The sequence below is a fragment of the Eptatretus burgeri genome, chromosome 18 (genome assembly GCF_056783735.1).
Source record: "Eptatretus burgeri isolate ZD-2024b chromosome 18, Ebu_testis_v1, whole genome shotgun sequence".
NCBI classification, from domain to species: domain Eukaryota; kingdom Metazoa; phylum Chordata; class Myxini; order Myxiniformes; family Myxinidae; genus Eptatretus; species Eptatretus burgeri.
Window position 1 is genome coordinate 4,433,103 of NC_140978.1, and position 25,238 is coordinate 4,458,340.

General features: G+C 43.2%; 1 protein-coding gene across 7 annotated transcripts; it reads right to left on the minus strand.

The window, feature by feature from the left end:
- Positions 1 to 4,219: 4,219 nt before the first annotated feature.
- Positions 4,220 to 16,673, minus strand: LOC147008502 (diacylglycerol O-acyltransferase 2-like). 7 transcript variants are annotated; one of them, XM_085864625.1, is made up of 11 exons: positions 16,524 to 16,673; positions 16,159 to 16,239; positions 14,219 to 14,293; positions 13,832 to 13,939; positions 12,605 to 12,675; positions 11,941 to 12,005; positions 7,495 to 7,603; positions 7,045 to 7,249; positions 6,733 to 6,907; positions 6,334 to 6,515; positions 4,220 to 5,131 (listed from the first exon to the last, which is right to left on the minus strand). In XM_085864625.1, exons 2-11 carry the CDS (start codon positions 16,187 to 16,189, stop codon positions 4,977 to 4,979), a joined length of 1,176 nt encoding a protein of 391 aa, XP_085720751.1. In that variant the 5' UTR covers positions 16,190 to 16,239; positions 16,524 to 16,673; the 3' UTR covers positions 4,220 to 4,976. The 7 variants fall into 7 exon arrangements, with proteins under 7 accessions (XP_085720751.1, XP_085720749.1, XP_085720750.1 ...); XM_085864623.1 differs by having other exon boundaries at positions 14,219 to 14,338; XM_085864624.1 differs by having other exon boundaries at positions 14,219 to 14,338; positions 16,540 to 16,595.
- Between the last annotated feature and the right edge of the window lie 8,565 nt (positions 16,674 to 25,238).

Here is a 25,238-nt window from a genome sequence, read left to right on the forward strand (position 1 = left end):
ATCAACCCCTTCTCGTGAAGCAATCTCTTCAGGGTCACTGCTCACCTTATTCATTCCTCTTTTCCCCTCTCCCCCTTCCACATCCTCTCTCATTCTTCCCTCCAGCTCTTCAACCGATCAAACCATGATCTTTTTTTACCCTCTAAACCTCCTCCTTTCAAATTTACAATTCACCACCCCCCCCACCCCCCATTTCTGGGCAAGGACTTAGAGGCACATTACCTTTTAAAGAAAAATTACTGTACTCTTATAGTCCATACCAGCAAATACAACCCATCACTTCACTGATGGGGATATTATTCAGGGTGGGGGGGGGGTAGAGAGAGAGAGAGAGACACACACACCACCTTCTTGGGCATGGCAGCTATCATTTTGTTGAGGCTGAGGTGCCCCTATACCAGTACACTGGTCCTCATTTTGCTGACCTCAAGAATGATAGGTTGAGTCAACACCAGGTGGGGTTAATTCAGCAGCCAATGGGGCTCACTCAGCACCCTAAGATCCCATGCCACCCTAACCACTAAGTCAAACACCAGGAAAATGGAGCGATGCCTCAAACATTGCTATACGTTGTGGGTGGAAGGGGGGAGGGAGATAGATTGAGGAGGTGGAAAAACATAAAACGGGTGGAGATGGCATTAGCAAAGAATATGTTATGCTTAATGACCATGCACACGCACACACCTCCTGTCAGAACAGCTGTACACACTATGACAAAGTTTGTAAAATAATCCGCTGGCACATCTGCAAAAACTTTGATGTCCTAGATCCAGAGAATTTGTGGGAACCAAAAGCAATTACTGAAAATATTGAATTATTGATGACATGATCTGATGATCCTCGTGAGTGTGAACATTGAAAACAAAGCATTACAACCAGATATCATACTTCAGTATAAAGTGAAGGCATTGCTGATTGAGGTGTTACTACCAGTGATCTTGGACTGAATAATGAAGAAAATGACCAAACACCAAAACCTCAAAAATGAAGTAAAAAGATCCTGGAAGCTGAAGAATGCCAAAGTTGTACTGGTGATAGTTGGAGCTACAGGAATGATGATAATGAACCTCACAGAGATATTAACCAGAGTTGGTGTCAAAGCCACCCAATGCTCGCCTGTTTATACATTTATCGTTTTTAAAAGACGAGTCTAATAATTAATATTTTTTATAAAGCATTGCAGTGAAGTATAATTATAAAGCAAAATAATTATGTATTTGTATATTGTAATCAGTAACAAGGTGTATACAGAGTTGTGCTACTACATGGAAAACAGCATCCTGGTTGCCAGGGCAACCACTTCAGATGATGAACGTATGTCGCTACACACCATCTCCACAGTCTGTACCTATGTACCAAATATGAAACATGAAAGTTGAAAACTTTGGGAGTTAGAGTGGGGACAGCAACGGATGGAAACAGCATCCTGGTTGCCATGGCAACCACTTTAGATGACAAAGGTATGTCGTGACACAACGGCTCCACAGTCTGTACCTATGTACCAAATATGAAACGTGAAAGTTAAAAACTTTGGGAGTTCGAGTGCGGACAGGAACGGATGGACAGACAGACAGACAGATGGACGGCCAGTATCACATAATATATACCGGGGAGGTATATATTATGGAGGGAGGAGGACCAAGTCCAAAATCTAATGGCGTGATCCTTGGACCATACCTCCCCCCCCACCAAGTTTCGTCGAAATCCGTCAAGGAGTTTTTCCGTAATACAAAAAATTTAACATTCTCATGTGGACGCTCACGCCGGGGGTATCACTATAGCTTTCTGTTCTTCGAACAAGCGAGCTCAAAACCATCCCTGGGAATATTATTACAAATGAACTACAGTTGGAAGCTGTCCAGGGCTCAGCGAGGATCCTGAAGAGAGCTCTCGGCACAAAACTTTGAAAACTTCACAGCTTGGTCCATGAATCGTGACCCCTTACTGAAATGAAGGTGGATACTTTGAGCATGCCCTCGGAGGACTCCATTCCACATTCTGAAACCTGCATGTGCAGATACTAATGAATGACACACACACACACACGCACGCACGCACGCACGCACGCACGCACGCACGCACACACACACACACACACACACACACACACACACACACACACACACACACACACACACGGATACTTTGAGCCTGCCTTGGGAGGACTCCATTCCACATTGTGAAACCCACATATGTAAATACCAATGAATGACACAAACAGAGGTGGATACTTTGAGAACTGGTAGGACTTTTTTTCACCTCCTCATGAAACCCACCCACATATGGAGATGGCAGGCCACAACAGCAACTTTGATGTACACACACATGGATACTTTAAGACCTTGGGTGTGAGTATGTCAAACCCACGCTATCTTCCTGGCAATGGTCTGCCTGCATGTATGCTCGTACATGCAGCGATATTTGCACCCCACTGGTTGGTTTTACTCCGAATCTGATTCGTACATTCTACAGTCCCCTCAACAGAGGGCGACGGGTGGGAGAGAGATAGAGGGAGGAAAGGGGGGAGGGGTTGGAAAGGGTTGGGAGGGTGAGAGAGGGGAGGTGGGAAAGAAGGGAAGGGTTGGAAAGAGAGAGGGGGGTAGGGTGAGAGAGGGGAGGTGGGAAAGAAGGGAGGGAGAAGGGTGAGAGATTCCAGCAGATGTGATGCCCAATTACCATCCATCTGAGAAGTCAGACATATTGATGAATCACCCTGCCTGTGAAACAGCAGGATGGGAGATAAAAGCTGGGCCAGGATTCAAATCCTGGTGATGCAGAGAGCATGCATACCTCTCGGTTTTCCTTTTGTGGTGATTCATTACCTCTTCACTGAAAACATTTTTACTCATTGTGATCATATAATCAAGGGAGATACAAAGTGCCCCTCCCTTTATAATGGGGGCAGTTTCTCTGTCAGCAACTTTAACACAGGGACTGAAAATTCGTTTCTCAGCTGCGACTGGATGAAATTGGCTGCAAATTTCAGAAGGAAATCCTTTGTATGTCGAGGTAATATGTTCCAAATTTCAGCAATGTCCATTTTGGCATTATTGAGTTAACGAAAAACCCTCAATTCACGTTGGTGTCCGTCCGTAATATGTTGACGCTCATATCTCAAAGGCTATTCATTGAAACTTGGAATAGACATTGGACAATATGTCAAATAAATGGCTTTCAAAACAAATTCTAAAGTGCCATAGTGTTTGCTCATTAGCTATGAGCTTGAGTTTTGTCCTTGTGTGGTACAAGTACATGATGACAGGGTTGTGAGAAGCAGACTCCTGCAGCAATCAAGGGAAGTATGAAGCACCCCTCCCTCTTCGTAACTTTAACACGGGGACTGAAAATTCCGGCCGGGGGGGAAAGGCATTTGCTTTTTTTCTCCAAAACCACACAATCTTGATGAAACTTGACCACAACCTTCATCACTCATATTCTTGGGGAAGGTACCAGAGGCATAGAAAAAGGCCACTTTATATGGTTTGTGCCATGTGGAAAACAATAGAAAAGGGACATTCCAGGCTTGTGAAAAATGCCATACGATAGGAAAAAAAATAAAATAAAAAAAAAAGTACATTCAAAAAATTAAAATTCGTTTGCATGCCATACTACCCTTGTGTTCTTCACGAAGAGCCAAGTAATGCTCTGGAAAAGTTCATATAAAGGCATGGTTGAGCAGACCAAAAAAAGACGACTTCATACCCCAGCATATGCCTTAAGACCCTGTAGAGAATGATGACCGAGGATGCGCCGGATAAAGCATAAAATTTAAATGTCTGTTAATCATCTCAAAAGGGGTGTTTTAATTCAACCAATTTCAGTTCTGCATGCAAAGTTTCAGGCTGCTTGGTTTCATGGTTTTGGAGTAAGAGATGACACATTTGTTAAAGTAGATGAAATCTCTTGAGTGGGTCATGTTATTGCAGCAAGATTTTTTTTTTTTTAAATTAAAGAGCACATTACCTTCCGTCTTTGAAACCAAAATTTAAACAGTTCATCATGGACCATGTTTGATGAAAATCCCTTTCGTGGTTCACAAATCACAGCAACAAAAATCTGATACTTTAGTGAAAGATGTGACATTCACACCAAAATTTAACCACTTCATCTTTGAATCCTCGACATTTGCACCAAGTTCCATAAAAATCACTTCAGCAGTTTACAAGTTAGCCATAATCACACGGACACCCTGAAAATACCCTCAACAACGGAGGCATAATTAATGCCAAATGAATACTTTTATTGGTAAGTCAGATTGCATCCAAAACTTCAGTGCATGCGCCTTCCCTTCAAATAATCCCTGATAAATACAATATCATCTCATTCTTCCCCTTATTAAATCTATCTTTTGCAACATTTGTGTTGGATAGGAAGAAAAAGCGAATGGCAATGACAAGATTGGGGGGGGGGGGGATGGTGAGCAAAGGAGGTTTGCTTGAACAGAAAACAAAAAACAAAAAAACAGGCATACATGTTGCTTTTCAACAGAGGCATTTTTAAATTAAAAAAAAAAGATTGGAGAAAGGTTATGACCAACCACTATTTCGACAAATCATTCCACGAGTTCCATGGCCACGTACAAAGCCTTGTTCGTAATTCGTTTTGTAGGTCTGGACTCAAGGCCTGAGTTACCTTTCATCCCATCACCCAGCTCCTTCAAAAATAAAAGAAAAGCTTTTGCCTTTCAATGTACTGCCTTGATTTACATCCAGTACCAAACTAGCCCATGTGAGATTGAATACAAATGAGTTATTCTCCCAAAGGAAGGATTTAAACATCAAAAGGTCCAGGAGGGTGGTATCTGCCAAGAAGGGATTTGTTACAGCAATAGTTGGAGGCAAAAACTACACTAAACAAATGCAATTCAAATTCACAACATTCACCGTCTTCCCTGCTTCATGAAAATCAGCCAAACAGTGGCCTCATAAAATAGACAACCATCATATCATTGACACAATGCAAGTCCTACTTCCAATTCAGAGCAAATGCAGCTTGTCCGCATCTCGAAGGCCAAAACTGCATTTGTGCGTATCAAAGAGGTGCACCAGGGCAGCAGCGTAACGTTCGTGTATTCTTTCTACCAACTCTGCTGGTGGATCTGGTACCAAGGGTACTGGAATAGGAGCACCCACTGTGGGACACATTTGGGTATAAAATACAACAGAGCCAAGATCATTATGTCCTCATAATATTATATTTAACATATTATCAGCATTTGTGTAGCTATACTACAGGTGAAAAAGCCTACTCTTACAAGATACTGTGGAATATTTTATACCCACAAATGCAGGAACAGCAAGATTGTCCCCTCTGAAAGGTGGCAACGACCATGCAGCAATTCCTGCTCGCTCGGCAAAATACCAACCCAGAATCAGACTGCTTGAAAGAACACATGACAAACAGCTATCCTGCCACTCAGAGTCATGGTCAGAAGTACTTCCCTTTTCCAGGTTATTGTGATTTCCCCCCACCCCCCACCTCTGTTTCATCCCAACTTTCCCCTGCCTCTTACTGTGTTTTAGCTTGTTCACTCCTGTGTGTCCTCCCCCTTATCTCGATTTGTGACTTCAACTGCTGCTGTTGGCATTTCCCCCTTTAAGTCTCCAAATCTCAAACATGTATACAAAAAAATTAATTAACTCCTTAGTGTGACAGCATAGTAACCAATGAATAAGATCATTTCTTAATGCCATGAAGCTCTCACACCAAACAAACAACAATTACACCATGTATGGCAATACAAGTTAGTGTTGCTGTATTTATACTACGAGGTGTGTGTGCTGTTAGTTGTCATCTCCATGTGCGGGTTTCAGAAGGTGAAACGGAGTCCTTCCATAACCTCGAAGTATCCATCTTCATGTGTGTCACCATTTCTCAGAGGTGGCCAAACGGATCATCAGACTTTGAGTTTCATGGCAAAAAACAAATAAATAATAATAAAATAAAAACTTCAAAAAATAAAATAGAAAAGGTCAGATTAAAAAAAAAAAAAATTATTATTATTAATAATATTTGCTCTATAGTGCCTACGACTGTAGCAATGTGAAAGGCAATATTAAATATTCCCTGACACCATTCCTTCGTGAGTGCAGGGAAATGTTTTTTTTCAAAATGACAACAGGATTAGAGCAGCACCGGGCAACGCCAGGTACCCCTGCTAGTTATCAATGGTCTCAAAACTCTCAAATTGCAATTTATGCAAAATACAATTGTGGACCCAGATTGTGGTTTAACTGTGCAGTTGGTCAGATTTGGATAAATTCATATACTTTTCACCAAGAACAATTCAAGCCAGAGTGAGAGTTTGTGAAGAAGAGCAAGAGGGAGATTTACCAATGGTGTGGATGGGCGTCCGGAAGGGTAGAATCCCCCACGAACCGCGCAAGGCACAGGGGGAGAAACTCAACGTCTGCCGGCACCATTCTTGGACCCGTCTGATCAAAGATCCATCTGGAAACGTGTGCTGCTTGTACGTCTCATTCTCCCCAAAAGAATACACTGGGACCAAGTCAGCACTGTGGCACAAAAAAAAAATATGAACACAGTACTTCAACAATGTAATGGCACAGCAGATGGTGGAGACAGCGAGAATCGAGCCACAAACTGGAAGCAATCCAACAGCACCATGACCAATAAATTAGCCACAGATGTCTCCTGCTTGCATAAACTTCTCCTTTACAAATTCCTTCAAGTCACCATTTCCACGTCAGTATAAAAACATCTCCAACCCACCCGTGCTGCAAGGCGAGACGCACAAACCCTCTGCGTTGGTTTAGATGTAAAGAAGTGGCTCCGGGATGGCAAGCCAATGCTTCTGCGGCCCCACCAATTACGATGGCCACAACATTGCCTCCACCTGGGTGGGAGAGCAGTGATCCCAGGGCAGAACGGCTTGCAGGACACACACCTGAGGGATGAAATGAAAATGTTATAGGAAGCAAAATTTCAGACTTTCTAGAATTTGAACTCAAAATGGATCGAGATGGCGAAAAAGTTTGGGGATGAGGAGTTGGGAGCACATTAGTTCTAACTTGCAGTCCGTACCCCCTGCCATTAGATAATCTCTGTAGAGAGGCATGTAGAAGTTGAAGTAAAGTGTTGCCAGGTGAGCATGGAGACCAGGGAAGGTCAGAGAGAATCCAGAGCCCTCAGTGGCAAAATGACAAAAAGCCCCAATGCTCATGAGGCCATGAGGGTGATAACCAAAGAGGTAGTTTTTGTTGGGGGGGAGTTCTGTAGTTTTCACCAACTGTAGGATCAAGTTTGGCAACAAGTATGGTTGATGAGACATCCAATAAATTAAAAAATAATAATCAGAAAAAAACCCTGGAATATGAAGGGGTGGAGGAGAGAAAAGAGGAAGATACAGGAAGAGGGGAGCAAGGAGGGTGGGGAGTGAGAAGGGGGGGAGGTAGGAGCGAGGAGAATGGGGGGGGGAGAGGAGGGGAGAAGTGGGTAGGGGGTAAACGTGAGGGAAAAGGGTTCTGGACTTGCGTTTGGTAGGGGGGACTTGTGGAGAAGGGGACAGGGGATGGGATAGTATAGTGCAGGATTGAACGAAATGGGGTATGTTAAAAACAGCACGAGACCACCTGGAGATGTCCTTGGGGTGGGGGGGGGTGGAGAGAGGGAGGGCAGCATGAGGGGAGTGGAAAGGTGATAAAACACACAAACAGCGACATTTTCGTTTAACCACAGAGTTGTATATAAAACTTGGCTGGAGCATTTGAAACCCACACTATCTACCTAGAAAAGCCTGCCTGCATGCAGCAACCCTTTCACCCCTCCGGTTGGCTCACCGATTCAGATTTGTACATGCTACATTCTAGGGAAGCCATTTTAAATTCAAAACAAAACCGTCAATACTCAACTGCCCACTTAAGAGGCAGAGGAGGGGGGAGAGGATGGAAAGGGGCAAAGGGAGAGATGAGTGGAGTTGCTTAGACAGGGATAGGAAGGGGGGAGATTACAGCAGATGTGACGTCCAGTTTAACATCCATCCGAGGGACAGCACACACATTGATAAACCAACCTACCTGTGAAACACTGGGACGACAGTTTATAGCAGAGTCAGGATTCAAAACCAGGCGAGACAGCGAAGAGAGAGCGCGAGCACCTCTCTGCTATCGTGCTGTGATATGGTGATTCATTGCTTTGTAAACACTGAAAACATTCTTTACTCATTGTAATCCTAAAAATTATTTTGCCTTCCTAACTTCGGAGATGTCCGCACAGAGGACTGAGCTGCGGTATTGCTATGGAAGCTTGCAGAGTGCTCTCAAAGTGGCTTAAACACTCAAGCAAGCACACCATTGAAATGGTTGATAAGGTCAGGTCAAGTCAGATCAAGTAAGGGAGCATGCGCTGGAACAGCGAGTCACTGCATCCACTTTCCATCAATACTCCAGGGGCCTCTGCCTGGCCATCCCCCAGGCAGATGTCTGGCCCATCCCCATCTCCTTGAGATGACAATCAACCTGCTGCAACCACGAGGCACGTGGTCGGCCCATTTGCCTCCTCCACTCACGAGACCCCTTCGCTGAGAGAATCTGGTGAGCAGGATCGGCATCAGGAAAAGGAGCCACGTGTCCATACAGTCACAGCAGACACTCGTGGACTATGCAGGTAACAAATCTCATTTGAGGCGATGTCAGCAACCGCTCATTGGACACAAAGTCCTACTAGTGATAACCAAGGATTCTCCGAAGAGACCTGGTACCGAAGGAGTTAAGTCCCCGGCTCAGATCCCTGGTCAGATTCCAAGACTCACAGCCGTAGAGCAAGACTGGAAGCACAAAGGACCTGAAGACTCAGACTTTCCTCCTCTTGCACAGGTACCGACAGAATCACACCCCGTGATCCAGTGAATCCATGACTCCCAGGCCAGTTCCAGACGTCTACTGACCTCTGGCTCACATCCAGTGGAGACAATATCACTGCCAAGGTAAGTGAATCTCTCTGTGACCTCAACATCCTCACCACAAACAGGTACAGACAAGATGTCATTTAAAGACTGGATGTTAGTTTTGACCCAGGAAACTCATAATCCCAGTGGCACCGATTCCTCATAGATGACTGCATCTGCGAAATCAAGGTCAGAGATCTGGACATTCCCAAACAATGCACTGCAGCTTTATCTCTCCAACATCCTCCCCAAAATCCAGTCCATACAAGCGCTGAAAAGTGTGGGGGCCAGTGCACACCCCTGACGAACTCCAGTAACAACTGGAAATAAGTCAGAGGTGGTATCGCCACATCTCACAGCACTTTCAGTACCCCATAAACACCAAGAATCCTCCAGAGGGCATCCCAGTTCACTGAATCAAATGCTTTGCAGAGATCAACATAGGCTGCAGCCCATGCCAAAAGTCTTGTCTGTGTTCGGTGAGGACCCGAAGAGCAAGGATAAGGTCAATCGTTGACCTCTTTAGTGTAAAGCCTGAGTGATCTGGGTGCTGGTGCTCAAGCAGATGGTGGAAAACCCCATCAATAATTATCTGAGCAAAGACCTTGCCCAGCACCGTGAGCATCATCGCCCCTCGGTGATGCTATCCTAGCAATCACTTCCCTTTCCAAAGAGACAAGGCCCCTCTTCCAGTCAGTTGGGTTGATACCTGTGTTCCAGGCAGAGCACAGAACTGCATGCATCAACACAAGTACAGCATTTCCACCAGCCTTGAGAAGTTCAGCATGGATGCCACAGCTCACAGGAGATTTACCCCATATCAACTGGTTCACCGCAACTTGCATTTCCACAAAATAAGGTGGATTACAGTTGATCATACGTTGGAAAGTCAGCAATAGGGATAGTAACACCCCTGAGGAATGGCTGGCTTGGCAAGTGATCACAAGCAGTTTGGTAAAGCGCCACACCAAACAAAAAAACACAAACAACAACAACAACAAAAAACTGCCGATTTCTTAACATTTTCAGTTATTGCGGTCTGTCTGATCTGACCTTCTTAACTTAAATATTTCCATTATATACTTTAATTTGTCCATGAGAGCAGATCATGGAAATTCACATCATATGCATAAAATCACTCCAAACTCCTAATTTGAAAACTACAGCACTTACAAAAGCGATGTATTCAGCGATTTCTACTGTAGGTATGAAGATCAGGCATTCATTGATGCGAGTGAGGAAAGTGATAGAAAAAAAAAATGAATGCTTTTGTTAAGAAACCGTGGCGGACCGTTCCAAGTCAAGGCATTGTTGAGCAGGCCCAGAATTTTTTTTTTTAAGTGAATGAAGATCCCAGTAAGGGAGAGCCTGGTGACCAAGGATGAAAAATTAAATAAGGCCATCAATTATCTTCAAAAATGGTGTTCAATTTTTGTTCAAGTGATGTTCTGGGCCTGTAATTTGTCAACATATATTTATGATGTTCATGCTATCCTGTTAGTTTCTAATGAGGTTCTGTTAATAAAAAAAAAATATGATCTTGGAATTTGACACTACTGTATATATATATATATATATATATATATATATATATATATATATATATATATATATATATATATATATAAATAAATAATATACCAATTTGTCCATCTGTGTGTAACATTTGTTCTGCACATTAAATAAATAATTCGGCCATATACCCATGTTGGTCTTATTCACAATTTCCATTCCCACTAAGTTTTCCCTTTGGAGTAAAACGACCAATGGTACTGTTGAAATGATCATCAAATACCCAAAAGTTGGAGCCAATCAAGTCACGGGCCTTTTTAATGGTATGCACCTCTGAAAAGCGAAATTGGAATCTATTTGAGCTCTTTAACCATGATTCACGATATATGCACACCGGCAGTGAACATGTTTTTTTGCTTCAAAAAGAGGGTTTTATTTTATTTTTGGGGGTGATAGAGGCAGCCATCTGTTTCTGACTATTTCCTCTTTAAAAACTCGACCATGGACCAGACCAGAAAACCCACCATTAATGATTATAAGGGTCTTTGTGCAAGTAATTCCAGGAATATTGTGACATTGCAAAAAAAAACAAACAAAAAAAAAAAAACTCATTATTTACTTTTAATGAAGTGTGCAAAGCAAGTCACTGTGGCAGGCAATCCCGTGTGGATAATTGTCCCAAACTCACTCTGTGTGGACTAAGCTGTTTGAACAGTGGCCAACACTGAGAGAAGAAAAAGCAGTGGGATGGAAAGGATCTGTGGTGTGAGGAAGCGAAGCGATGGAGGGGAGGTCTCAGAGGGAGTGAGGGTCTGAGAGGAGGGAGTTCCCCCCCTCCCCTCCCAGGGTGGCAGAATTTTTAAAATCAAATTTGAATCAAGGACCATTACCTTCATTGTGCAAAATGAACCAAGGTACCAAGATGAACTGAAGATGTGCTGCCAAGAATTTTTTACTACAGGCTTCCAGCATATGTATATACATATATATTTTTTTTTATTTCAAAGGCTGGAACACATGTATAGATTAGTCAGGAAGCAAAATATTGATGTCCACATTGAAAAATCAAATTGCCAAAAAAAGTTACCATCTTAAATCTACCTTCATCTCACAAAGCACAAATGATGGGACAGCATCTTCACATTCTTGAGTTTCGTCCTGATGCCATTCAAGAGTTTGACAATAAATGGCTTTCTTCATGCTTTGAAATTAACACAAAGTACACATTCTTTTCAGAGGAGGGGGGGGGGCATAAAGCTGGCTGCTTTTTCTGCTCACAATTGCATGTAAAAGAGACCAATGTGCCCTCAAAATAACAGGTCATTTTGAACTGATACTCTCACATCTCCAAATTCCTTCCCTGACTACATCTGGAAAAGAGACGAGCATTGCTGGGTAACATGCACAAAATTGATGAGGACCAAATGTGTCAATGTGGCAAGATTAGTTGTGAAGGGGCAAAATACACACACACACACACACACACACACAAAGTGGAAAGCAGGTTTGTACCCAATACATACCTGCCAAGAAATTTCTTTTGATATCTCCAGCACCAAAAGTGGATGGAGGTTATGTTTTCACCTGTCTGCCGGCACAATATCTCAAAGTTGTGGACGGATTAGGACAAAATTTGATGGACAGGTTGTGTGTGTGTAACAAGGACTAATCAGTTAGATTTTTATGAAGATTATTTTTTTATTATTATTTATTTTAAGTGATTCTTCACCATTGACAGATAGGACCAAAAATTATATATTGCACAACAGTTCAAAAAGTTGTGGACTGGTGACAAAAATTGGTGGATGAGTTAAGTGACAAGAACAAGCAGATTAGATTTTGGTTAAGGTCGGGATTCTGAATTTAAGGTTGGAATTTTCAAAGCGATTTTTCACCATTGAGAGATAGGTCCAAAAAAAAGATATAGTACTGTATACCATGATATTTCAACAATGTATTGGGCCCGATATGTTCTCATGGATCAAGCATTGTGTGGCGGAGGTATGTGCTCCACTGAGTGCCCTTCTAGTTTTTGTTTGTGGTTGGCTGTCTGTCGGGATTTCCAAATAGGGAGTTGCATTATCGTATGAGAAAAGCACTCAGACGGCCTTGCCAACCAAGCCTACATTTGAATGCAAAATAGTTGGAAAGTTCATGGAAAAAAAAAAAAGTCAATCGTGGTCTTACCTTTGCCGGAAAGTAATCGCAGAGGTACCTCCACATAGTCCATTCCCTGACCCACGTGACTTTTCGGCCTCCTGTGGAAACCACACACAACCCTAACATACCAGTAGACTTTGTCCAAGGCTCCTTCCTATTTGCATCAAATGTGGAGTTATCCCAAGGTCCTTTCCCCTTCCTGGAGGTAATTCTTGATAAGACTTGAAAAACAATCAATTATAGCACATTGAAGACAGAACAAAATGACTATGGTTTGATGAAAATACAACCTTGAAGTCTAGAGCAGCCCCAAATAATACCTTCATACAGAGGTTGTAATTATGAAGGCAGCATTTATAACATAATTCACAGACCTCCGCCAATTGGTGGATTTCCACGTTTTGCCACAAAATTGGTCAATTAGAGAAAGGAACCAATTTTTTTGTTCACACCATGAATATAACAATCGGGGCTGTTTATCGGATGCGATTCAACATACTAATAACTTCGTTAATTATCATGCTTTGCATTTAAATTCTTACCATTTTAACAAGCATGTCTGAAGTAATAGCCATAAAAGGAAGAATTAAGCAGAAAAAGTCCTGAATTTACATTCGCTTGCAAAGTGAAAGCAACCAAACTTGTCCCACCAATAGAAAATGTATGAGGTGTGTTGAAAAGTAATGCCTAATATTCATTTTCTCCAAAACACGAAAAGATATTTGAATGAAACAGGCAGATACTAACAATCTTTAATCTATCATGGTGCATAGTTATTGGTCAACATAAATCACCACTGTGGTCCACATGTTTCTGCCAACGTTCAAGTAGTTTTGTGATGCTGTCACAACAGAACTTTGCATTCTGCTGACATCATCTTCAGAAGAAAAATGTTTTCCACTAAGGTATTCCTTAAATCTGGGAAAGAGATGAAAATCTGACGGAGCCAAGTCAGGCCTGGTGACGGTGTGTGGCAGTACACCATTGACCGTGTCTTGCTCTCGGGATCGTAATGGTGCGCCAAATTCGCATCTCCCGCACTTACGTCATTCTGCCCTCTACCACCTTGAACGTAGTACTGGGACATCTTGTGTCAGAATCACAAAACTTTGCACCCAGTTGCAGGAAGAACGAATGAAACAAAGCACAGTTTGCACGTTCGAATGTCTTTACCCATTTTGGAGAAAAAGAATAGGAGGCATTACTCTTCAACACGTCCTCAGTGAACAAAACAAACAAACAAAAACGCTTTACCCTCATATGGAGTCTTCCGGTCAAGAAACCACCAACAATAGTATGCTATAGCAAGAGGCCAGAGCCATGAGAAGAGCAGTTTCAAGACGAGGATGTGGCACAGTGGTCCTGATGGTGGTTCAAAACAGAGAAGAGGGTTGAAATAAAATTGGCAAGAGGGGGGGGGGATAAATAAATAAATCATCAAGGCCCATTGAAATATGAAACAGCAAACAACCTTCCATTACAAGGCAATCAGAAAAGTGTGGGATGATTTGGAGTAGGGTGAACATAAAGAACGAGGTAAATGTAGAAAGAGGAAGTGACTGAAAAAGAAAAAAAAAAGTGCAATGAGCCAATCCAAGAATGATATAAGAATATAAAAGGAGGGAGGGAGGTTTACCATACCCAGGAAGAAAAACGACAACACCCACTGCAGGGCTGCCACGGTTTGGAGGCCTCGTGCTAGGCCCAAGCGAAGCTCTGTCCAACACAGCCACACCAAAGAGTGCAGATTTTTCACAGATCCTGTCAAACAAACATATCAGTTAAAGTGATTGGTCAAAGGTGGTTTGCAGCTCCCAAAGAAACAAGGAACAATGGGTTCGACACATTATCATCAATGTCTGAGGATGATATAGGCCAAGGATCCTGAAAGCACACGAGATAACATGAGGAATGTGCTCGACACATTAGAAATCATGTAGAAATGCTATAAAGTTACTAAAACATGGGCAGAGAAGGGAGAAGGGGAGAGGCATAGGGAGTGGGGTGTTGGAGAGAAAAACGGTGAGGAAAAGGGGGGGGTGGAGGCAACATACTGAGTGGCGAGGAAAAAGGAGGTAGAGGCGGTGGTGGAGGGAGAAGGAGCGAGAAAAGGTTGGTGGAGGCAGCAGAGGGAGAAGGGGCAAAGGAAAAGGGATGGGGCAGCAGAGGAATACGTCTTTCAATCCTGAGAAGTCCCATACACTGTCATTTCAGAGAGAGACTGTCTGGCAAATCCCCCCCCCCCCCCAATTTACTTTTACAGACCTATTAAAAAAACTAAAAAAAAAAAAAAATATATATATATATATATATATATATATATATATATATATATATATATATATATATATATATATCACTCAAACTTTTTGGCCTCACCATCAACTATGATCTTTCTTCATCAAACCACACCTTTGGAGTTGGTCTCCAAAGCCAGTTGATGACTGGGCATCCTCAGTCATGCAAAGTCCTTCCTTGGCACACCTGAACTCTTATCCACTGACAAGACTTCATCCACAGCTTGGAGTACTGCTCTCCCCTTTGGGCTGGTGCCTTTTCCTCAGTTAGACGCTGTGGAAGCCAAGGCCTTGAAGATCATTGGACTCCCCAGTGATGAAGCCGAGTCTATGGGCCTGGAAGTTCATAAATCGCACACACGTCGGTGGTCTCAGTCTTCTACCCCCTTCCTTTCTGATCTTGCACCCTCTGCTCTCTCCATGCTCTGTCCCCATCCCAGGTTTCTGCAGACCACACAAAGTTTGCCAACAACCCCCAAATTCCAGGATCACTCCTCACCTTCACTCATTTGTTCCTTTTTTCTCCCACATTCTCTTCGATCTCATCCATCCCTCCAAGTTTTCAAGACAGCTATTCACCATCTGAAATCATTCTCCATGAAAAACGACGATGTTTTATACAAATCCCTTTTAACAATCTCAAACTTCCTGTTGTCCTTCCTGAGAGTTTGCTTCTGTATCCATCTTGTCCACCCCGTGTCCTCCTCCTTCCTCACATCCATCATCTTCAATGTCTCTCCATTTTATCACTCAACCCCGTTTGTTCCCCCCTCCCCTCCCCCTCTCCTGCTGTTAGTTTTGTTCTGTGGCTTCCTGATCCATTCTATGTTATAGCTCCTCCAAAAGCCTCAACACTCTCGATAATTTATTTTATTATTTTATTTTTTTAAAGAATTGGTGGAGAACGGGCGAGGAGGTGAGAGAAGGGCAAAGCAAAGGGAGTCCAGGAATCAAAGTGAAAAGGTAAGGGGTGGGGAGGAGATAATTCAAATGAGGAAGAAAAAGGGGGTGAAAAAAAAAAAAAAAAAAAAAAAAAAAAAAAAAAACAACCAAGGACAATAAAGTAGCAGAGGAAAAATGGACAACAGGGAGAGGGGTTTGGGTGAAAATAACAAAGGGGAGGGGAAAATAAGAAAAAGATGATAATAAGGAGGAAAAAAAGAGGAGGAATGCCAAAGCGAAGAGTGGAGTGGAGTGGACTGGACTGGAGGGAGAGCTGGACAAGTGGAAGTGGAGTGGGACGATCCTGGAGAAACTGGGGTAGGGATTTGTCCCCGTCCTGACCGCGCATGCTGCTTGGATGAGTCGTGAACATCGTCCGCCCGGTGTCCGCCCGGGTCGCGCTCTGAGCGAGACCAGCGAGACCTGGGAAGGGGATTAAAGGGACAACAAATCAATCAGTTTTGGGACAAAACCCAGACCCACCCCCCCCCGTCCTTTCTCCGTTTAATATGGCGTCCTTCAGATAGACTCCACCCCCATGCACGGCCCTCACCATCCCCTGTGTTTTTAAACAAAGTAAAATTGCCTGAATGACCAAGTCGGCAAATTAATAACAAACGATGCGGAATTCGCTCAAACCAAGGTCGTGACGTCGTATTCCACAATTATTACATCACACTTCGTCTCCATTACTTTCTCGTTCTTACCTCACTGTGTCCGTACCTGCCTCAAGCAGCCGTTCCTGCGATGATGAGGAGGCAGGTGCGTCCTCACGGAAAATTGTGGGGATTGGTTATTGAAAGGAAAATGAGGAGGCGTGTCCTCGCTTAGCTTCGCACGGATTGGCTAGTCCACGCGAAATGAGGAGGCGTGTCCTCGCTTAGCTTCGCACGGATTGGCTAGTCCACGCGAAATGAGGAGGCGTGTCCTCGCTTAGCTTAGCACGGATTGGCTAGTCCACACGAAATGAGGAGGCGTGTCCTCGCTTAGCTTCGCACGGATTGGCTCGTGTCTTGTCTCAAAACCTCTCAACTTCTTGCACCCCTCACCTTTTATTCCCTCCAACACCCCTTTTTTTTCAATTACATTTTCTCGATTTAACCTTCTCCCCCGTGTACATAATAAATAGATGGCCCCAACCCTATTTAAATTAATTTATTATAAAACGTTTCAAACTGATTTAATGTATTCCGTTTTTGTGTTATTATTATTATTAATTATTATTAATCAATGTTTTTTGATGACTTGGAGAATACTCGTCCTACGGGTGATTTTGTTCCGAGTGTGCAGCACGTTCTTCTGACACGGACCTTTATTTTGGGCGGTGTATAGGTAACTGACCGCTATATATAGGCAAACGAAAACAAACCCGGGTTTATACGTGCTTGAAGCAAAAACATACCGACTGCCTATAATTAAAAACATCTCACTGAACTAGAAAACGTGGGGACAGGAATACAGGACCTTAAATGGTGACGACTTGTAATACGTGAACCTCCACCTGGAGGCGGCGCCACACGACACACATTTACATAGGGAATTTGCGCCCCCCCCCCCCAAGACCACCAGCAAAGATAAACACCTGGTGATGAAAACATCACACGCCACATCCCAGAAAGGTCCCTCGACCAATCATGGATCTCTAAGTTCGGATGGCTCGGCAAGTATCGCTGAGGAATGGCGCGGATGGAGATGATTCGCGTTCACACCAAACGAGCCCATTCAAACGCCATCTTAAAATTCTCACCACATCTGAACGAGCGGACGTCTCAGGGCAGCAGGTAACCATTTGAAAGTTCAGCACCGACGTCATGGGATGTCCCAGAAGCGATTAATAAAAATAACTATTTCCCCCAAATTTCGCTGAGGAAGGAAATAACGTTGTTTACTATTTGGCTGACATGTTGGAATGTTGGAAATAATTACCGTTCTCCAGATCAAAACGTCCTGAAGGAACATCCGCGAGAGTTCGGTCATCCCGAAGGATGGTTTGATGTGGCACGGCGACAAGGAACTAATGAGTTATCATTCACGGTGAGGGATTCACAGGGAGAGATTCACATGGAGGGATTCACATGGAGGGATTCACGTGGAGGGATTCACATTGAGGGATTCACATGGAGGGATTCACACGGAGAGATTCACAGGGAGAGATTCACAGGGAGAGATTCACATGGAGGGATTCACACGGAGGGATTCACGTGGAGGGATTCACATTGAGGGATTCACACGGAGGGATTCACACGGAGAGATTCACACGGAGAGATTCACAGGGAGAGATTCACATGGAGGGATTCACATGGAGGGATTCACGTGGAGGGATTCACACGGAGGGATTCACATGGAGGGATTCACGTGGAGGGATTCACATTGAGGGATTCACACGGAGAGATTCACGTGGAGGGATTCACATGGAGGGATTCACATGGAGAGATTCACTTGGATTGATTCACAGGGAGAGATTCACATGGAAGGATTCACATGGAGGGATTCACATGGAGGGATTCACACAGAGAGATTCACACGGAGAGATTCACACGGAGGGATTCACATGGAGGGATTCACATGGAGGGATTCACACGGAGAGATTCACATAGAGGGATTCACATGGAGGGATTCACGTGGAGAGATTCACATGGAGGGATTCACACGGAGGGATTCACACGGAGAGATTCACAGGGAGAGATTCACAGGGAGAGATTCACATGGAGGGATTCACACGGAGGGATTCACGTGGAGGGATTCACATTGAGGGATTCACACGGAGGGATTCACACGGAGAGATTCACACGGAGAGATTCACAGGGAGGGATTCACATGGAGAGATTCACTTGGATTGATTCACAGGGAGAGATTCACATGGAAGGATTCACATGGAGGGATTCACATGGAGGGATTCACACAGAGAGATTCACACGGAGAGATTCACACGGAGGGATTCACATGGAGGGATTCACACGGAAAGATTCACACGGAGAGATTCACATAGAGGGATTCACATGGAGGGATTCACGTGGAGAGATTCACATGGAGGGATTCACACGGAGGGATTCACACGGAGAGATTCACACGGAGAGATTCACATGGAGGGATTCACAGGGAGAGATTCACAGGGAGATATTCACGTGGATGAATTCACAGGGAGAGATTCACAGGGAGAGATTCACGTGGATGGATTCACAGGGAGAGATTCACATGGAGGGATTCACACGGAGAGATTCACGTGGACTCGAGTTCAGTTTGTTACTCGATCAAATGGTATTATCAGCAGCACAGCCGTGTCCCCAGCAAATGATGAGACCTGTAACCATGTGTTGCATTTGACATAAGAGGTCGAAGTAAAACTGATATTATGGTGAAGTCCATTAGGGGGCGATCATTCCTAAGGATGTTTCGATTTCGAAAGGCCCAGAAAAGAGGGAAAGCAGGTATGGGGTACAAGTGGGGAGAGGGGGAAGTAACTTGTTGGAAAAAGTAGCAAGGAGAGAATGTGAGTTGAGGTTGTTCAGCTCAATTGATTTTCAACATTCATGTAGTTCAGTTTGCCTTTTCGACCTGATTGCTGTGCTGACTGGCTGCTGGGAAGGCAATGACAACACACCCAGCATAACCAGTGTGAAGAAAATGCTTTGGCAGACCAAAGCTCTATAAAGAGTATCGTACAGTCCATCTCATCAAAGCCCATATTTTTTTACATATACAAAATAGAACAATTTTACATACCTTTTTATACAGATTGCATTATACATTCCTCCATATATACACCACATTTTATATACCTCATAATACATATCACATTTTATATATCTCATTATACATTCCTCATTTTATATACCACATGATTCAAATCACTTTTTATATACCTCATTATAATACCACATTTTATAGACTCCATTATACATACCTCATTATACATACCACATTTTACATACCTCATTATACGTACCAAATTATACCTAACTCATTATACATACCTCATTACACATACCACATTTTATACACATCATTATACATACTTCATTTTATATACCTCATTATACATACCACATTTTATATACCTAATTATACATTCCTCATTTTATATACTTCGTGATACCTACCACATTTTATATACCTAATTATATACTGTAACGCAAAATAAACTTACCACCTTTTAAACCTTCATATATCAACAATAACACTGCGTGTAGTAAATGTGTGAACTTATTTGTGGACAATAGTGTCCTCATTGTCAGACAAAACGGTCACGGATGGTCACTTGAACCTTCGATGGTCACTTCATAGCACAGCTATTGAACAGCCGTTTTGACTGTCAGTGATTAGCCAAGGGGTACGGGATGATTTTAATGAGCTGCACGTGATGTCTTGATATTGGCTTTAAAAAGGCCAGTGCAAAATGGGCATTTCAATCAACATGCCACGATTGTCAAGGGATCAACGGTAGTGTGCTTGGGCATACTGCAAGGCGGATTGAGCTACCGTGAGGTGGCACGTCGCCTTGGCTGTTCACACCAGACGATATCGGCCCTGGTGGACAGAGACACCCTCCACAACTCTGCAGATGACAGACCTCAATCAGGGAGGCCAAGAGTCACCACTGCAAGGCAGGACAGGAATATGGTCCTAAGTCAGATGGCTTCAGACATTGAGGACTGAGTGGGAAAGAATCCAGCAGCAATCCATCCAAAGACTGGAAGGCAGTATGCGCCGATACCTCATTTTATATACCTCATTATACATACCACATTTTATATACCTAATTATACATTCCTCATTTTATATACCTCATGATACCCACCACATTTTATATACCTCATTATACATTCCTCATTTTATATTCCTCATGATACTGACCACATTTTATATAACTCATTATACATACCACGTTATAATACGTCATTATACATACCTCATTTTATATACCTCATTATACATACCTCATTATACATACCACATTTTACATACCACATTTTAAATACCTCATTTTACATACCACATTTTACACACCACATTTTAAATACCTCATTTTACATACCACATTTTACATACCTCATTTTACATACCGCATTTTACATACCACATTCTACATATCGCATTTTACATACCTCATTTTGCATACCGCATTTTACATACCTCATTATACATACCTCATTTTACATACCACATGTTACATACCACATTTTACATCTCATTTTACATACCACATTTTATATACCTCATTTTACATACTTTATTTTACATATCGCATTTTGCCTACCTCATTTTACATACTTCATTTTACATACCTCATTTTCTATACCACATTTTACAGACATCATTTTACATACCTCATTTTACATACCACATTTTACATACCACGTTTTAAATACCTTTTTACATACTTCATTTTACATACCACATTTTACATACCACATTTCAAATACCTCATTTTACATACCACATTTTAAATACTTCATTTTCCATACCTCATTTTACATACATTTCACATACATTTAAATACCTCATTTTACATACCACATTTAACATACCACATTTTACATACCTCATTTTACATACCTCATTTTACATACCACATTTTACATACCACATTTTACATACCACATTTTACTTCATTTTACATACCTCATTTTACATACCACATTTTACATGCCATATTTTACATGCCACATTTTAAATACCTCATTTTACATACTTCATTTTACATACCACATTTTACATACTACATTTTAAATACCTCATTTTACATACCACATTTTAAATACTTCCTTTTACATACCTCATTTTACATACCACATTTCACATACCACATTTTACGTACATTTAAATACCTCATTTTACATACCACATTTAACATACCACATTTTACATACCACATTTTACATACCTCATTTTACATACCACATTTAACATACCACATTTTACATACCACATTTTACATACCTCATTTTACATACTTCATTTTACATACCACATTTTACATACCACATTTTACATACCACATTTTACTTCATTTTACATCCCTCATTTTACATACCACATTTTATATACCACATTTTACATACCACATTTTACTTCATTTTACATACCTCATTTTACATACCACATTTTACATACCACATTTTACATACCTCATTTTACATACCACATAATATCTTCAGATACCTCTTTACATTCTGCATTGAAATACCTAATTTTATCTTGTATACCTCATATTTCGTTCCACATTTTACTTCCCAAATTTATCATGTCGTGCATTTTACAAACTCATTTTGTTTCTTGCCTCCCAACCATACCTGCGTCCCAACCACACCTTCCTCCCAACCATACCTTCCTCCCAACCATACCTTCCTCCCAACCATACCTGTGTCCCAACCACACCTTCCTCCCAACCATACCTTCCTCCCAACCATACCTGCGTCCCAACCACACCTTCCTCCCAACCATACCTTCCTCCCAACCATACCTGCGTCCCAACCACACCTTCCTCCCAACCATACCTGCCTCCCAACCATCCCTTCCATGCATATTGTTGTGGGAATGCCTTTTAGGGGGTAACTTTGCATCGCGTAGCAATAGTTATTTCCCATTGTGCCTGTTTATGATATGTGTGAGGTAATTTAATTGTGTTTTTGGGAGATGCATCACACTGGGCTACGAGCCAATGGCAGCTGAGTGGGAGGTGCTCGTAGTGTCACGGATGTGGGTGAGGGCAAAGGCGAAAAGAGGTTCTGGTGCAAATCACAGGGTGCCAGATGCATGGGAACTTGCTACAGAATCTACACAAAAACTCATGGGGTTTCTCCTCAGCATGCTGCATCAGCCTTGGGGAGCCTCCCGACACACCAACACTGCAGGTTGCGCCCCCTCTCCCCGTTGTGTCGGCTCTGCCTGCGGCACGGACTGATTTGCCACAGGGCCATATCTCCCTTTGGAACCAAGCTGCATCCTGCTGGGAACAGGGGAGTTCAGTTGTGTCTGATTCTCTTTGTCTATCTCCTGAGGTGTGAATGGCGGCCACTCATAAGTGATTAGATAGTTAAGGATCTGCCATCCATTCATTGACTTGGGGCATGTATGGATTTTGGGATTGAATTATTGTATTGTTTCTTCTTTGTATTCCCATCCCTTGTTGCTTCCCCAATACACTTTATGAATCCACTTGGTCTCTGTGTGAATTTTTAGTGTCTTGATTGCTCGTGGAAGAGTTATTGATGTCTGTTAGAGGACAGGTTGGGTTCGCGTGATTAGTCTTCAGGATGAGACCATGCCTGTGTCTGGGCAATCCCCGTTTGGGTTTCCACTTTGGGTACCCTGCCGCACATTACCGATTAGTGTGTCTGTTCGGGTGTTCCATTGGAGCACGGCAAAGTTGCAAACAAGCCCGAACATCTGCTCCGAGCATCCAAACAGTTGGCCTGCGCAACCGCCTTGATGCGGTTCATCAGATTCGGACCGGGCAACTGGGTTGAGTCTGACAACCACAGCAATATTGTTGTGGTTTTGAAAGACCCCAGGGAGACACATCCAACCCATAAGAGTTGCCTCGTGTTGTTATGTCTGTAACAATTTTGGTTAGCTAAATTACCTCTCCCCTCATATCAGTATAAAGAGAAATGCATTGTGTTTCTGTAGCAGATTCGAACCCCTTTTGTAATTCTTCTCTTTTTTTATTGCTCTCCATATCTCTCTCTCTCTCTCTCTCTCTCTCTCTCTCTCTCTCTCTCTCTCTCTCTCTCTCTCTCTCTCTCTCTCTCTCTCTCTCTCTCTCTCTCTCTCTCTCTCTCTCTCTCTCTCTCTCTCTCTCTCTCTCTCTCTCTCTCTCTCTCTCTCTCTCTCTCTCTCTCTCTCTCTCTCTCTCTCTCTCTCTCTCTCTCTCTCTCTCTCTCTCTCTCTCTCTCTCTCTCTCTCTCTCTCTCTCTCTCTCTCTCTCTCTCTCTCTCTCTCTCTCTCTCTCTCTCTCTCTCTCTCTCTCTCTCTCTCTGTCTCTCTCTGTCTCTCTCTGTCTCTCTCTGTCTCTCTCTGTCTCTCTCTGTCTCTCTCTGTCTCTCTCTGTCTCTCTCTGTCTCTCTCTGTCTCTCTCTGTCTCTCTCTGTCTCTCTCTGTCTCTCTCTGTCTCTCTCTGTCTCTCTCTGTCTCTCTCTGTCTCTCTCTGTCTCTCTCTCTCTCTCTCTCTCTCTCTCTCTCTCTCTCTCTCTCTCTCTCTCTCTCTCTCTCTCTCTCTCTCTCTCTCTCTCTCTCTCTCTCTCTCTCTCTCTCTCTCTCTCTCTCTCTCTCTCTCTCTCTCTCTCTCTCTCTCTCTCTCTCTCTCTCTCTCTCTCTCTCTCTCTCTCTCTCTCTCTCTCTCTCTCTCTCCTCCCCCACATCTTTTCAGCACATCCATGCAATCTCTGCAACACACAACAATACACCTTACAAAAGCCACATTAAACAACAACAACAACAGGCATTTCAAGGCCATTTTTCCTGCTCGAGCAGGGATTCGCTAAAAGCCACATTCCAACTCATTGCAAATCCAATCAAGCACATCATAAATTGGTACAGACCAGGATTGTGAATCTTTTCAAGAATCAAGAAACAGCATAGCAAAGTACCAGGAGTTGGACGGACCTCCAGCAGCGGTCGACGTTGCTGCTGCATAACCATGGCCTCGAACAATGAGCTCTGCAAGGTGACAGGACCGTACCAATGAGGAGGTGGCATCCACAAAGCTCAAGATGTGCTTGAGGAGGTGTTGCCTGCAAAGCTCAAACCGCACTCGAGGGCTGGGCCCCAGAACCACACCTCCCCCAGGAACTTTATAAGTTCAGGAATGCTAGGACTCGAGGCTGATTGACATCTCGGGGAAATCAAAGAGTCAAGGCTGAACCTGCTGGAGCGAACCTCCGCGAGAACGAATGGGCTGGTGCCACGGTGCAGAGAGCTGATATGCCGTGGAGTTTCCCTGGACGCTCGAGCCAACACATTGACTCACACTCTCTTTCTCTGGCTTTCCATACTTCTAATTAGTTGACTTGGAACACAAGAGAGTGTACAACAATTACACCCTCGACTCGTTCAGGGTCGGGTTACCGACTCGCATTCACGATTTCCTCTGTCACACCACGAACATTCACCCACACTTCTTCCCACATGGCGAACCACATCATTTACCCCCTCCCCCCTCTTCGCTCTCCTCCCCTTTTTCACATTGGGATCGATGTAAGCCTGCAAGCTTGCGTCGGGTGAGCGAGGGGTCACCAACAAGCCACGCCTTCTTCTCTCTGTGTCTTTTCTCGGAGTATGAGGTGCCTACATCTGTAGAAACGGGCTAAGATGACGAGCTAAATGGGCTGATGTGCTCCGGGGTAAGATATTTCTCTTGTGAACCGTTTGCCTGTAAATATGTTTCCTTTTTATCTTCATAAACTGTTTCCAAACTGCCC

Bases quoted from the DNA above. Each gene is read 5' to 3' on its own strand.
- LOC147008502 (XM_085864623.1), bottom strand. From the start codon at position 16,189: ATGTTCACGACTCATCCAAGCAGCATGCGCG. The intron at 13,940-14,218 runs GTATGGTAAACC...AACCACCATCAG, and splicing joins GTTGTCGTTTTTCTTCCTGG to GACCACTGTGCCACATCCTC. The intron at 12,676-13,831 runs GTAAAGCGTTTT...TGGTTTCCACAG, and splicing joins CCGGAAGACTCCATATGAGG to GAGGCCGAAAAGTCACGTGG.